The following is a 12,716-nucleotide window of genomic DNA, read 5'->3' as shown; positions in this document are numbered from 1 at the left end:
AAAAAAGTGTGAACATCTTTTACGATAATAGCGATCAAGGCGATAATATTTGACATACAATTATCAAACACATCATGAATAATTTATCTTCTGTACATGTATTTAGACTCAAAATGTTCCCATACTAAATGAAGAACAATGTTTCTACATGGTATATGATATATAAGAACGATCGAAATTGAGAAAAAACAACTACATCCACTGTTTTACACGTTGTTTTATTGATATGATTAAAGAGTAATCAAGATAATAAAAAGAATGTAATCCAGGGACAAAGACCAGACATGGAAAACAGACATACACAACGAAGAACACAAAGTAACTAAAATCATACATACAAAGTAACAAAAGCAAATGAGCAACTCGGACTCCACCAGAAACTTGGAACATGGACCAGGTGCACTGGTAGGCTAAGCCTCCTCTGTTTTTCTAGAAACACCCGCCGAATTGCTCTTAAAAAATCAAGGCCGGGGTAGACAAACGAGGAAAGGTAAACTATGACCCGTTGAATAAATCAGTTTTCATGGTGCAGATGGATACACCATAACGATCCACGAGTTAATGATGACGACCATAAATATTGTGTAGTGATGACTTCAATCTTGTAGCAACATAACCCTGTTCAAGTAGCGATTTTTTAGAGTTCTAGCGCGATACAAAAAGTCGGCGTAGTTTCGGCCAGCTCTGGCATAACGTATGAGTTGTGATATGCACACTACATACGCAGGTGCTGACGGGATGTTGCCACAGATGAAAGGAAAATTGACAATTCTGAATGAAAGGTCATCACGTTTGTCGTAAAGTTTGGTCAATAGTTTTCCTTTACTATCGATTTCTAAGTGTAGGTCAAGGTATGAGTCTGACTTCACAGTGACTGTAGTATCGTTTATAACAAGTTCTTTGGAGTAGATGCGATGTATCAAATCCCCGAAATTAGGATTGTTTAAAGATAATACGTCATCTATATAGCAGAAACTGAGATTTAAGGATCTAATCAAGAAAACCAAGGTTCTAGTGGTAATCAAAAGAATGTAATCCAGGGACAAAGACCAGACATGGAAAACAGACATGCACAACAAAGAACATAAAGTCACTACAAAAAATACGTACAAAGTTACAAACTTGTTAATATTCAGTGTGCAAAAAGAAATAAATCTTATAACTCTTTCAACAAAATATTATGCTTATCATTTGAATTAAGATACATAACAGGTCATAATTCAATTATTGAGCAAGAGTATATTTGTGTTAAAAATAATAAACAATAGTCAGATGTCATGAAAAAAATATTCAAAGCAAAGATATCAAACAAATAATTGTCTTTGTAATGTGTTAGATCATCAAATTGATACCAAAAGTTTTATTCACATCTAAGCATGGAATCTTTAAAGATCATAAATGGAACATTAAAGAAGCTCATGTGTGCACTACGAAGTCGTGTATTGATCAGGCTGTTTTCACGCTCTCACTTCATTTCAGTAATTTGATCGAGCGACAAAAAGTCATCATTATTGTTTTCATTTAGTCCCTCGTCTTCAGAACTGGATGATGATATTGGTGGTCCTACCATTAAATGATCAATATCAGTGTAGACTGTCCGGTCCTCCCCTCGAATCTGAAATCGCTGACTGGTCTCCCTAAATACTAACTCAACGTAATTTAGACTTGGATTCAGCTATTTAAATACAAAATAATCGTAATTTTATTTTTTTTAATTTTAAAAAAAAAAATTTTTTAATATTATTATAATTATTTTTAAATTTTTTTGTAGTTTACCTTATTTTTATATTCACATTTTATATTGCAAGTATTATGGAAATGGCCGATGCAGGGGTGTTGTTGAAAATTTTTCTGGACCGTTGATCGAAAAGCACTCTTTTTTGTCAAAAACAAATTCTGGATTTGTCAGGGCATCAGACGATGTCATTAAGCTGTTAATATCATCAATAATTTCAACATTGTCGTCCTGTGATTAGTTCTACATGTACTTAAGTTTCATTTTACATCTCCTTTTTATTGTTTTAATTCAAATACATATTAACATTCCCAATAAATGAACATCAAGAATACATGCAATAGACTTGAATGAAGTTTCAAGAAAACTATTTACAAAAATGTACTTTTGTACCGAGTTACTAACGGGGTTGGCTAAAATGATATATATTAATCCTGTGCTAATGGATAATATATGTATCAATGATAGGAGTAATGTTCTAAGTCAGGAATGATGGACACAGAAAAAAAATCGAGCCTTACATGACACCAAGGATAATTTCAGATGTGTTCCGTGGATTTCAATTGAAATGAACTTCATTTGGAACGTTCATATAGACATCACCTGAAGAATTTTGTCACTAATTGTATTTGCTCAATTAAGGGGAAAATCGCGTGGGATTTGCGTGAAAAGCATTTTAAATATTTCGCTTGTGTATCGTTATATGGAGTTTGGTGATAATTAATCATATACTGTATAGAATGGTATTACATTTGACTGTATTCAGATTAGAAATGTGAGAAAAGTGTGATCTTATTTTAATTATTACGAAAATGCCCAAACAAACCATTGGATTAACGTCCTGGTTGTCTTCATTTCCGGTCATGACGTGAACTCCTAAAACAAACACTTGACATTGAAGGACATAAAGTTACATGTCAAAAGTCACTTCTAAGAATTCCATTCCGTTGTATAGTCACATTACAAGCATCGTTTAACCGTATTAAATTCTCTTGCGATATATGCCAGTTTCGCAAACATGAGCTTTCGGCGCTTCGATGCCATAAAATATTATACTTAATGGCATTTGTATTGCTGTGAACCGTTGATTTTTACAAATGACGATAATGTGCATATTATGAAAAAATGTAAAACATTGTTTGTATGATTCAGTTTATCATCATAGTGATGATCTTCCCACTCCCATATAATTGCTCTCTACCCATCTGTTCTAATTACTATAAGCTGAATAGTTTACCCGATAGACCAGCAATACTGACAACTAACCTGGTTCTGGCCTAGGAAGGGAGTCATTGGCGAGGTACAGTTGGTTCTCTGCTACTTCGTTTGATGAATCTGGGCAATGAATTTTGCAAAACAAATATTAATATTGGAGCGTATACTCTAGTTCATTTGAATATAAATTATGTAAATGAATTGAATGTTTTTGTACCTTATAATATAAAAAAAGACTATAGGATTTAATTAAATGGACAATGGACAAATGACACTATCTGTGCTGAGGAATTGTTATTATAATGTTAAGGCTCCTTTCATTGGTTTTGATAGAACTAATCGGTGCTGGCTTTGACTTCATGTTTCATTATTTTGGGTTTTGAGTAAGTTTGTAATATTTTTGTAAATACTAAAGATCCTTAGTATTTTGTTTTTCAGTTGCTGATAAGATATTAATCCATGACACACGTGAATATAAATTAAAGGGATGGTAATGTTATAGCGTATCACAATCTTTTTTTTTTTTTTTTACATTGGTTTTTATAGTATAATTGATGTGAAATCAATATACGGTCATTGATATTCCTTTTGCATAACCATTTGCATATCTTCAAGCAAATGATTTAAGATTGATCAATAATGGAAACAAGTTTGGAATTCATGACAAAAAATACCTTTTGTGTATCCATTACAGTGTATCAATACAAAACATAAAAACTAACATAACCTTTATTGAATATACGAACCTTGAACCTCTCTAACGGAAACGTCATTTGAGCCACATTTCCTGGTAAAAAAATATAAGGTTAAATGCAGGAAATGCTATTTATTTACAAAATAAATTTATCGGTTTATATTGACCTATAACAGTCATTCTCTTCTTTGAAAGAGTAACGGATGTAACCATTTTCCTAGCGGAAATCAAACGACTGTAATCCAGGGACCAAGACCGGGTATTGAAAACACACACACACACACACAGTAAAACATGAAATATCCAAAATTATACTTAAAAAAAGACACAAAAGTAAATAAGCAACTTGTATTCCATTAAAAGCTCCTTTTTAGACAAATCATTATTCATTAATTTGGACGCCTTATGATTCTACTTGCTTCACTTTTATGAACAAAAATCATAAAAAAGCACGTCCAACATAAGACGGGAAATACCCTAAAATCACGTATTGACTAAATATACATAGTACTCCTCATTGCTTTAATTAATTGTTGCCGTATACCTGTACTATATAAATAAACGAAATAAACAAATATACTGTAAGCACATTTCTGTTCTCATTTCAAAACATTTCGTGTTAAGAGTGGTGATACGGTCCAATCTAAATCTGTTCATACCTTAAAATGCAAATCCTAATTTGCCTCCCTGAAAAACACAGAAATTAAAAACGGTATTTGATACCATGTATAAAATATGACCCTGTTTCGTTTCGCAAAATAGAATTCGTAAAATAAAAGATCTACAAACAGAATTTGAAAGTAAAAAAAATACAAGATCAAATGGATAATATCGAAATATCTTATAGTCACTATGATATGCAATAAAATTAATCATTACCTTTTCGCAATATGATTGTTATACAAAATAGTATAAGCAATGTGCCAACTGTTAAGACTATATAAGGGTATGATACTTGTGGTTGTTCTGAAATAAAAACAATAAAGATGTATTTTCTTTTAAGTATGATTATTGTACTTGTATTGTCATCACACAGAATCACGGTTTTTACTAAGGTTCAGATCTCATTAAAAACTATTTTCATATTCATCTTTTTTCCATACACATAGATTCATTATATATTATGAAAACGTTAAGTGACAAAACAACTGAAGGCGTAAAACAGAAAATGAAAAATCTTGCATTGTCTTATGTTAAAATGTGTTTAATGTTTTAATGAATATTGATTTTGATGTAAACAGTATAAAATTAGTATGCTCCAATACATTTCCCTCAATTTAAACAAAAATACAATTTTTTTCCCTAGTAATGCTGAGTAATCACCGATTGTGATATATTTTTTTACGAATGGCGGAAACACATACTACACACAGGACATTCGTACAATTGTATAAAATGTAAAATTCTAGATAACAAAATATGTCAAAGGTATGCTATAGAAAACCTAATACAAGCGAAGACGTTTTGATTTTTATTAATAATAATTAGGCATATAAACTTTTCCCATTCTGAGTGGTTAGTAAGAGAAATCAAGGGAACCATGAATTTTAACTAAAATAATAATTACCCTGAGACAAAAGAAACACTCAACAAAACACGAAATAACTACAATGCCCTGGATGGATAAGTGTACTCTTTTTTTTTCTGGAATCACCCCCCGAGTTGCTAAAACATATTAAGTCCGGGATAGACGGCAGAAAAAGAAATACTATGACACGGAACAAATCGGTTATCATGATGAAGATGGATACATCATAACGTTAGAGAGTTCATGATGACAGGGTTGTGATAAAATTTCTGCGTTATGCTATCCTCAATTCATTGTTCTTAAAATTTTAAGTAGTGAAATTGATTCTTCGGCAGCCTGTTTTTATGGTAAACATATTTTTTCCACGTTCTCTAGTTGCATTAAGATTTTAATAAACTCGCTAAGGCTCGCATTTTGAAAATCATCATGACGGGGGAAATAATCAAAATCCACTGAATCTGTACCTAATACAAAACACTATAATTTTCCTTAAAATTCTTAACATTCTTGTACATTTTGGTTCTTGCTATATTAACTTGCTTGATGTATAGTTTATTTAGAAAATTAGTGACTGAGGTTATTAATTTAGAGGGTATTTTTTCTAGTTCTCATTTTTTTCGAAGAATGTTTAAGCAAGAAAAAACTTAAATTTCGTAAAAGACAATTGTAATAATAGCAATGATTATAAAAATGTAAAACATTCATTTTGGACATAACTCAGATGGAAAACTGAATGAAATCAAATAAATACAAGAAGTATTATCATGGATTTTATTCGTCTTACTAACCGAGAACATGTGTGTTGATGGAACACACTTCTGTGGTATCACTTTGTCCAATAGCATTTACGGAATATATTTGCACGCAGTATTCCCAGTCTGGTTCAAGTAAGGGTAATCGATATAAAATTGTGTCGTCTTGAAATGTGTCATTGATAATGCCAGCGCGAGTCCAATTTTGATCACTTGTTTTTCTATATTCTACCACGAATTGTTGGTGTAATCCACCGTTGCAATTTGGCTTGAACTTTAGCAGTACATTTCTCCCTTCTACTGTAAAGTATTCTATTTTAGGAACCAGAGGAACATCTATACAGTATGTAAAAAGATATTTAAAATACAAATTCCATATATAGGGTGATAAAATGTAACGAACAACTTCCATCAATAAGGATTCAAATTTAAAAAAAAGCAGCAATAAACGTCTTGAAACACACATACCAAATGAGGAACATTCATAGCCTTAAGTGTATATACAATGAACATTATAAAACAACTATGATGAAGAACTAAACTTTGAAGACGAACAATTTATTTACGACAATGTAAAAACATGATTCACCACATCTTGAATTTAAACAAAAATACCAGTAGATATTTGTTTTGTTTTTTCCTAGTGATCTGGAAAAATCACTTATTGTGATATATTTTTACGAAAGGCGGAAGCACATACTCCACACATGACATTCGTACAATTACACAAAAAGTAAAATTGTAGATAGCAAAATATGTCACAGGTATGCCATAGAAAACCTAATACAAGCGAAGACGTTTTGATTTTTATTAAGAATTAGGCATATAAACTTTTCCCATTCTGATTCGTTAGTAAGAGAAATCAAGGGAACCAAGAATTTTAACTAAAAGAATAATTACCCTGAGAGAAAAGACACACTCAACAAAACACGAAATAACTAAAATTTACAATAAGAGTATGAATCAGCTGCACTGGATGGATAAGTGTACTCTGCTTTTTGTTCTGAAATCCCCCCAGCCCAGTTGCTCAGAAATATTAAGTCCGGGATAGACGGAAGAAAAAGAAATACTATGACACGGAACAAATCGATTATCATGATGAAGATGTATACATCATAACGTAAGGGAGTGCATGATGACAGGGTTGTGATGAAATTTCTGTGTAATGCTATCCTCAATTCTTTGTTCTTAAGTTTTCTACAGTGTAAATTAATCATAGACCTTACCATGGACTTTCACGTGTATCGTGCAGTTTGTTGATCCTCTATCATTACCAAGTTCAAATATATAACTAGTTATGCCTTTCTTTTCTACTCGATCTGTTAGTAGCATTACCCGGTATCCTGACACTAAGACTTTTTTTTGAAAGACATTTATTGTAAAATTAGTATAATTCGTGTTTATCTGCGTTGTTTCCAGTTTTTGAAATTCAGTTGTATAAACGTTCGTAACAGTTATTGGCAGAATGCTATAAACAAAGACAGTAATTGGCGTGGACTCGTTGTATCGTTCGTACTGTATAATTCGTGTATTCGGTAAAATTTCAGGAATACCTTTAAAATAATAATAATTCATTTTGTGCAATATAACTTTAAAATTGCCTTTAGTCACAAAAGTTATAAGGACACCTTTTGCCCCAGTTTTACAGATTTTTATGATATTTATTCCAATAAACTTACATCGTTTATAGTATCAAAGTAATGTTTTATTTTTACATTTCTCCAGTGTATTAACGTATTATATATGTTCAAGGCTTACGTATAGAAAGCCTTATTGAGAAAGATAAAACATCTATATTAGTCCTCGTTTTTCAATATATTCATAAAATATAGTTCATTACAAACATTAAATATGCAAACAAAATAATTGAGGAATACCCATTTTATAACTTTAACTCTGTACTCACCAACAAACTGTACGGTCTTTTTGCCAGAATTGACTAAATAGCCGTCTAAATTTAATATTCCGTTAGTTGCTTCACACTGGTAAATTCCATTCAGCATATACCTTGTATTAGAAGAATTTAGAACAAGCAATTCGGAACCATTTAAGGATCTTATAAACTCTCCTTGTTCTGAGTAATGTTTCCATGACACAAAAGACGAGTTGTTTGGTTCCCCACGGGCATCACACTGTAAGGTGTAATTACGTTGATAAACGTTTATTTCTGGAGAATCTAAAATAAAAGTATGTTTTACAGCATGATTTAAATGATTTATCTAATCTGTCTTTCTTTGTAACCGCTTTGTAACGACGGTGTTTTGTATTACTTCTTAAATCGGTAATTTTTCCACCGGCTTTCGTCAAATGTACTTATTATGATTAAATAAAACCTCAGACTCCTTTTTACGTTTACTTCTAATTTTCAAATTACAGGACAGGAATTATCATAAAAGCAAAATTATCGACACAATTGTTGAATCTCAGTCTCATACTCACTTAGTACTGTTTTAATGTTCCATATGCTCATGCGTATAATGATTTCATACCCATGTCAATTATTAAAAATCACGTTGCTTTTAGTTCGTGTGACTTGATAAATCTATCTCAAATCGTCTTTCATATAAAACAATTAATCTTTCTCAAAGCTGTACGGATACAGAATGCTGGTCGTGGAACCATCTTTATAATTTTAACCTGTGTATTCCAATGATTTTGTTTTGTTTTGTATTGTTTTGAGTCGAAATATTTCATGTGTAACACCTAGTAGGTTTCGGCTGAACCTATTTCACGTTGTTGCTAATCGATGAAATATGAAATATATGTTTTCATCAATATGAATTTGTTTTACAAGTCGTTAGCTTTGATTAAAAAAAAAACAAATTATTCATACATAAGACTCTGACTGTGGTGATCAACTGTTGTCTTCCTACTTCATTTTCCGCTATACAAGTGTAGTTCCCACCTATATGACGTGACGCATTTAAATGTATACTGCATTGGAAGGTATCACAACTCTTCAGAATGGCATTGTTATTGTCTTTCTTTATATAAGTTAAGGATGTAGGAGGGTAGCTATCTGCCGAACATTGCAACACGAAAACATCGCCTTCAATAACTGGATGTATGTCAGTGGTAAAACGGACATAAGGGTGATCTATTCATATAAAAATCGTATTTTAATTTTTTATTTACAAAGAATTTGTTTTGGTTACTGTTACTGATTGTTGATTCAAATATTTAATAGATATTTACATTATTATCAATTAATTGAACTGATCGATACATCAGCCACATATAACTATCCCCATTGTTATTTAACTTAGATAAGAAAACTTCTCTCTTAACTGAACTCAGGAAATTTGAGATGTGTTCCAAATAAATATTATATTGGACTGAAGCCTACAAAATATGTATAATTTCTGCTCTGAAAGTCATTAAAATCTGATGTAAAGTATTCTCTGTGTATGAACAACATTGTAAGAAAACATTATTATTATTTAGAATTAGTGTACTACTTATTTCAATTGTTAACATATTTATTGATTCATTTTTTGAATGGTTAGATATTCCAAAATACATACACCAAGTTTCAGTAGTGACCTGTATGTTATCGGCTTTCAAACTTTCGAATTCACCTGCAAAAAATGATACAAATAGAACAGGAAATTTCACTCTAAGATCACTTTCACTAAAACAAATAAACGTTTATGCATGTTTTATTAATGCAATTAAGAAAGAAGGGTACGGTATCCATATCAATCATGAACTAGACGTTAAAGAGTAATCAAGGGAACCAAGGTTAATGCGGTAAACATAAACACAAAACAGGCCCCATTTATATCAATTTTGATCATTTACCAGTTTGGAAAACAATAATTACTTACAGTTAGTCAGCTTAGCAGATATAATTAACCATAATAGCTTCACAATCATAGTAACTCCTATGTTATTTCTTGTTGTTTTTGGAATTCCTGTAATTTGAAGTTTCCCTATATATATTATCCATTGTTTCAAAAGTTCAGAGGTTATTTTTTGTACATAAACAATAAATAATATACAAGGAAGGAAACATTGACCCTTATTAATAAATAGTGATCCATTTGTTTACTATCAAACTTGTTTTGATATGGATATTTGGCGTTGTCTAATTCACATTCGATCCATTTTACTCAAATCGTGTAAAAACATCCATGTAAACCTGATATTAAGAGTTGATATGAATAATTGAAATTTATTTTCTACAGTTTTGAATGTTATATTTAGGCCGAAACAGACATATGTATTATTGATTTGCCTGTAGTGCACTGTTACCATTGCCAAACAGTTTCAGCGGGTTGGTTTTTATGTTTGTTTGTTTTGTTTTGTTTTTTCTCCTTTGTTATCGAAAACTCCCGATATCATTCTATATCATTGTTAACATGTTGTTTCATTGTCATTCATTTAAGACCAATGTGTGTCCCTGGGGTGACATTTTCATCCGGGTGGGGTTGTTATTTCTTTGATATATACATCCTACCTATTTTTGTAATATGGTATATGAGGGGTAGCGTACGGGGATGTGGATTTAAATGGGGGAGTATGGTAGAATTAGCTTTAAAAGTAACTATGATATGAAACATGTATTCAACTTTAGAAATATAGCTAACAGTGGTTTCATGCGGAGCATTTAAAAGATATATACATTATATATATTAAACATTGCAATTCACCAACTTCAACATATCTGTGAAAACAATATTAAAAAAAAAACTTAGTGTAGAGTCTTTTAAGATGCTTGTTGAAAACTTTGCAAAACTCACCTGTTCCTTTCGAGATCCTGCATTCATCACGCTGTAAAATTTCCATCACGTTCTCCCAACATTTCATTAATTTCATCAAGTCATCATGACTGTTTTCATTAAAACCTTTGTCTGCAGATTTAGATGATGATAATGGTGGTCCTACCATAAAATGGTCAATGTCAAAGTTGATAGTTCTATCTTCCCCATGATTATAAAACCGCTGTCCGGTCTCGCTGAATACTAACTCAACATAAATTAGATTTCGATTTAGCTAGTAAAAAAAAGTATTCATATATCGTTTCAAAGTTTATGTTGTAAGTATTGACAAAACAATATCCAAATAATATTACAACTCCTATCTATATTTTATGGATTTTGGATTGAAATCCAACCTTTCATTAACCTTCATGATCCGTCCTGTATAAGCGATGTCAGATAACAGTCAATGTTTCCTTTATCATCCCAAAATCGTTTTCTCGATGATGTCAACACAGAGTTTAATAAAGAAATGCATCACCTCTTGATTACAACTCTATGTTCTTGTTTTAATTTTAGAACATGACAAAGTAATTTTGTCCAATCACCAAAATTATCCCCGGTTTTTCATTGCCTTTTTTCTTTTAAATGACTAGTTTACCAAATTGAGTAATTATGATAAAAATATCATTATAAAGCAGATAAAAAATATCATTATAAAGCAGATAAAAATAAATAGTTTATTAGATTATTTGTATTTTCTTCTATTTACAAGCAATATTGTCAACAAACCTAGTGCTTGGTAGGGAATAATTTTTATCGTATACTTGATTCTCTCAACAAATACATCATCTGGATCTGTATAAAATGTTAGCAGAAACTATTGGTGCGTGTATTAAATTTTAGAGAAGAATATAGGTGATGATAACAAATGACTACTATAATTGTTTGTTAGTTGTAACCATTTTCAAGATATGTATTTATCAAATTACCAAAAAAAAATAAAAAATAAAAAAAATACCCCGTTAGTTGTTTGAATACATAATATGATAAAGGGATATAGATTTTTCTCTTTATTGTGCAATTAATGTGACTCTAGACAAATAACATTGTTTGAATAGTGTTTTATTTTTTATTATATGTTATATTTCGTTTGATATACTTTGCATAAGTCATCGGTGTTTGCTTTGGCTCCTTATTTTGATATGTCTGGTTTCGAGTAACGTTTGTATGATTTTTTTTTTAAATTTTGAAGTCCCTAAGGCTTTTGATCAGATGTTTCTGATATGAAGTTGAGACACATTTATTGGTAAAACTGATCCCGTAATATAATGAAAACGTATGTTTATGTCACAGCAAGCTTTTATTTACTGAACAAGAGTGTAAAACCTAAAGCTTAATTACCTATATTTATTACTTATTTGTATTGCAATTTTCAGTCATAACATTTTACAAAACCAGGAAATAAACTTCAATTTCATATGAAATACGAGTGTCTGTATCAATGTAGACCGATGTACAATCTTGATATTCTGAAACCTTTTTTGTGTAATTTATCAGAACTTAATTAGATTGGTGAGTTTGTGTTTTCACAGTATTGAATGAACTTGTTGAAAATTTATGCGACCACTATTCGCTTATACCAACCCTGAAATTTAACTAGCGGAAGCGTTGTTGGAGTCGCATTTCCTGGTATAAAAATGTAATGTTTAATGCAAATAATGTTATCCATTCTAAAATATCGTATATGAATAGTTACGGGAACGATCTATTACGGTGGTGATGGTCTCAGTATCGTATTAATTTTCCCATAGACTTCTATAGTGAAGTGCATATTTTTAGGATTTTTAAAAAAAAATATGTAAATTGATTCAAAAACACTTTCACTTATGTAGCATTTCTAAGGACATGTGAAAAAATAATTTCCGGCAGAGAAAATAGAGTGTGTCTACGAAGATCGGACAGAAAAGTAGTCTTGAACTATAAATAGCAATTTTTCCTACCTTCACTTTCGTTTTGCACTCACCAAACTAATTGTATTGTAAAAGCTGTATTGGTTTACTTGCTTTACTTTTTCCCAATTATTTAAACA

General features: G+C 31.1%; 1 protein-coding gene across 3 annotated transcripts; it reads right to left on the bottom strand.

The window, feature by feature from the left end:
- Window positions 1–210: 210 nt before the first annotated feature.
- Window positions 211–12,218, bottom strand: LOC148599321 (neural cell adhesion molecule 1-A-like). Of its 3 annotated transcripts, XM_088558476.1 has the most exons (13): window positions 10,667–12,216; window positions 9,752–9,838; window positions 9,449–9,502; window positions 8,758–9,021; window positions 7,831–8,100; window positions 7,151–7,477; window positions 5,961–6,260; window positions 4,524–4,610; window positions 4,304–4,331; window positions 3,697–3,737; window positions 3,002–3,070; window positions 2,562–2,611; window positions 211–1,675 (listed from the first exon to the last, which is right to left on the bottom strand). In XM_088558476.1, the coding sequence occupies exons 1-13, from the start codon at window positions 10,812–10,814 to the stop codon at window positions 1,466–1,468; spliced, it is 1,935 nt and encodes a 644-aa protein (XP_088414602.1). In that variant the 5' UTR covers window positions 10,815–12,216; the 3' UTR covers window positions 211–1,465. The 3 variants fall into 3 exon arrangements, 2 of the variants coding, with proteins under 2 accessions (XP_088414602.1, XP_088414603.1); XM_088558477.1 differs by lacking the exon at window positions 4,524–4,610 and having other exon boundaries at window positions 10,667–12,218; XR_015917940.1 differs by lacking the exon at window positions 4,304–4,331 and having other exon boundaries at window positions 1,585–1,675; window positions 10,667–12,217.
- Between the last annotated feature and the right edge of the window lie 498 nt (window positions 12,219–12,716).

The sequence above is a fragment of the Perna viridis genome, chromosome 13, assembly GCF_037379345.1.
Source record: "Perna viridis isolate PV_CMFRI_1.1 ecotype Kerala chromosome 13, ASM3737934v1, whole genome shotgun sequence".
NCBI lineage: Eukaryota > Metazoa > Mollusca > Bivalvia > Mytilida > Mytilidae > Perna > Perna viridis.
The sequence above is the reverse complement of the archived record's forward strand: the minus strand, read 5'-3'. Positions and strand labels throughout refer to the sequence as shown.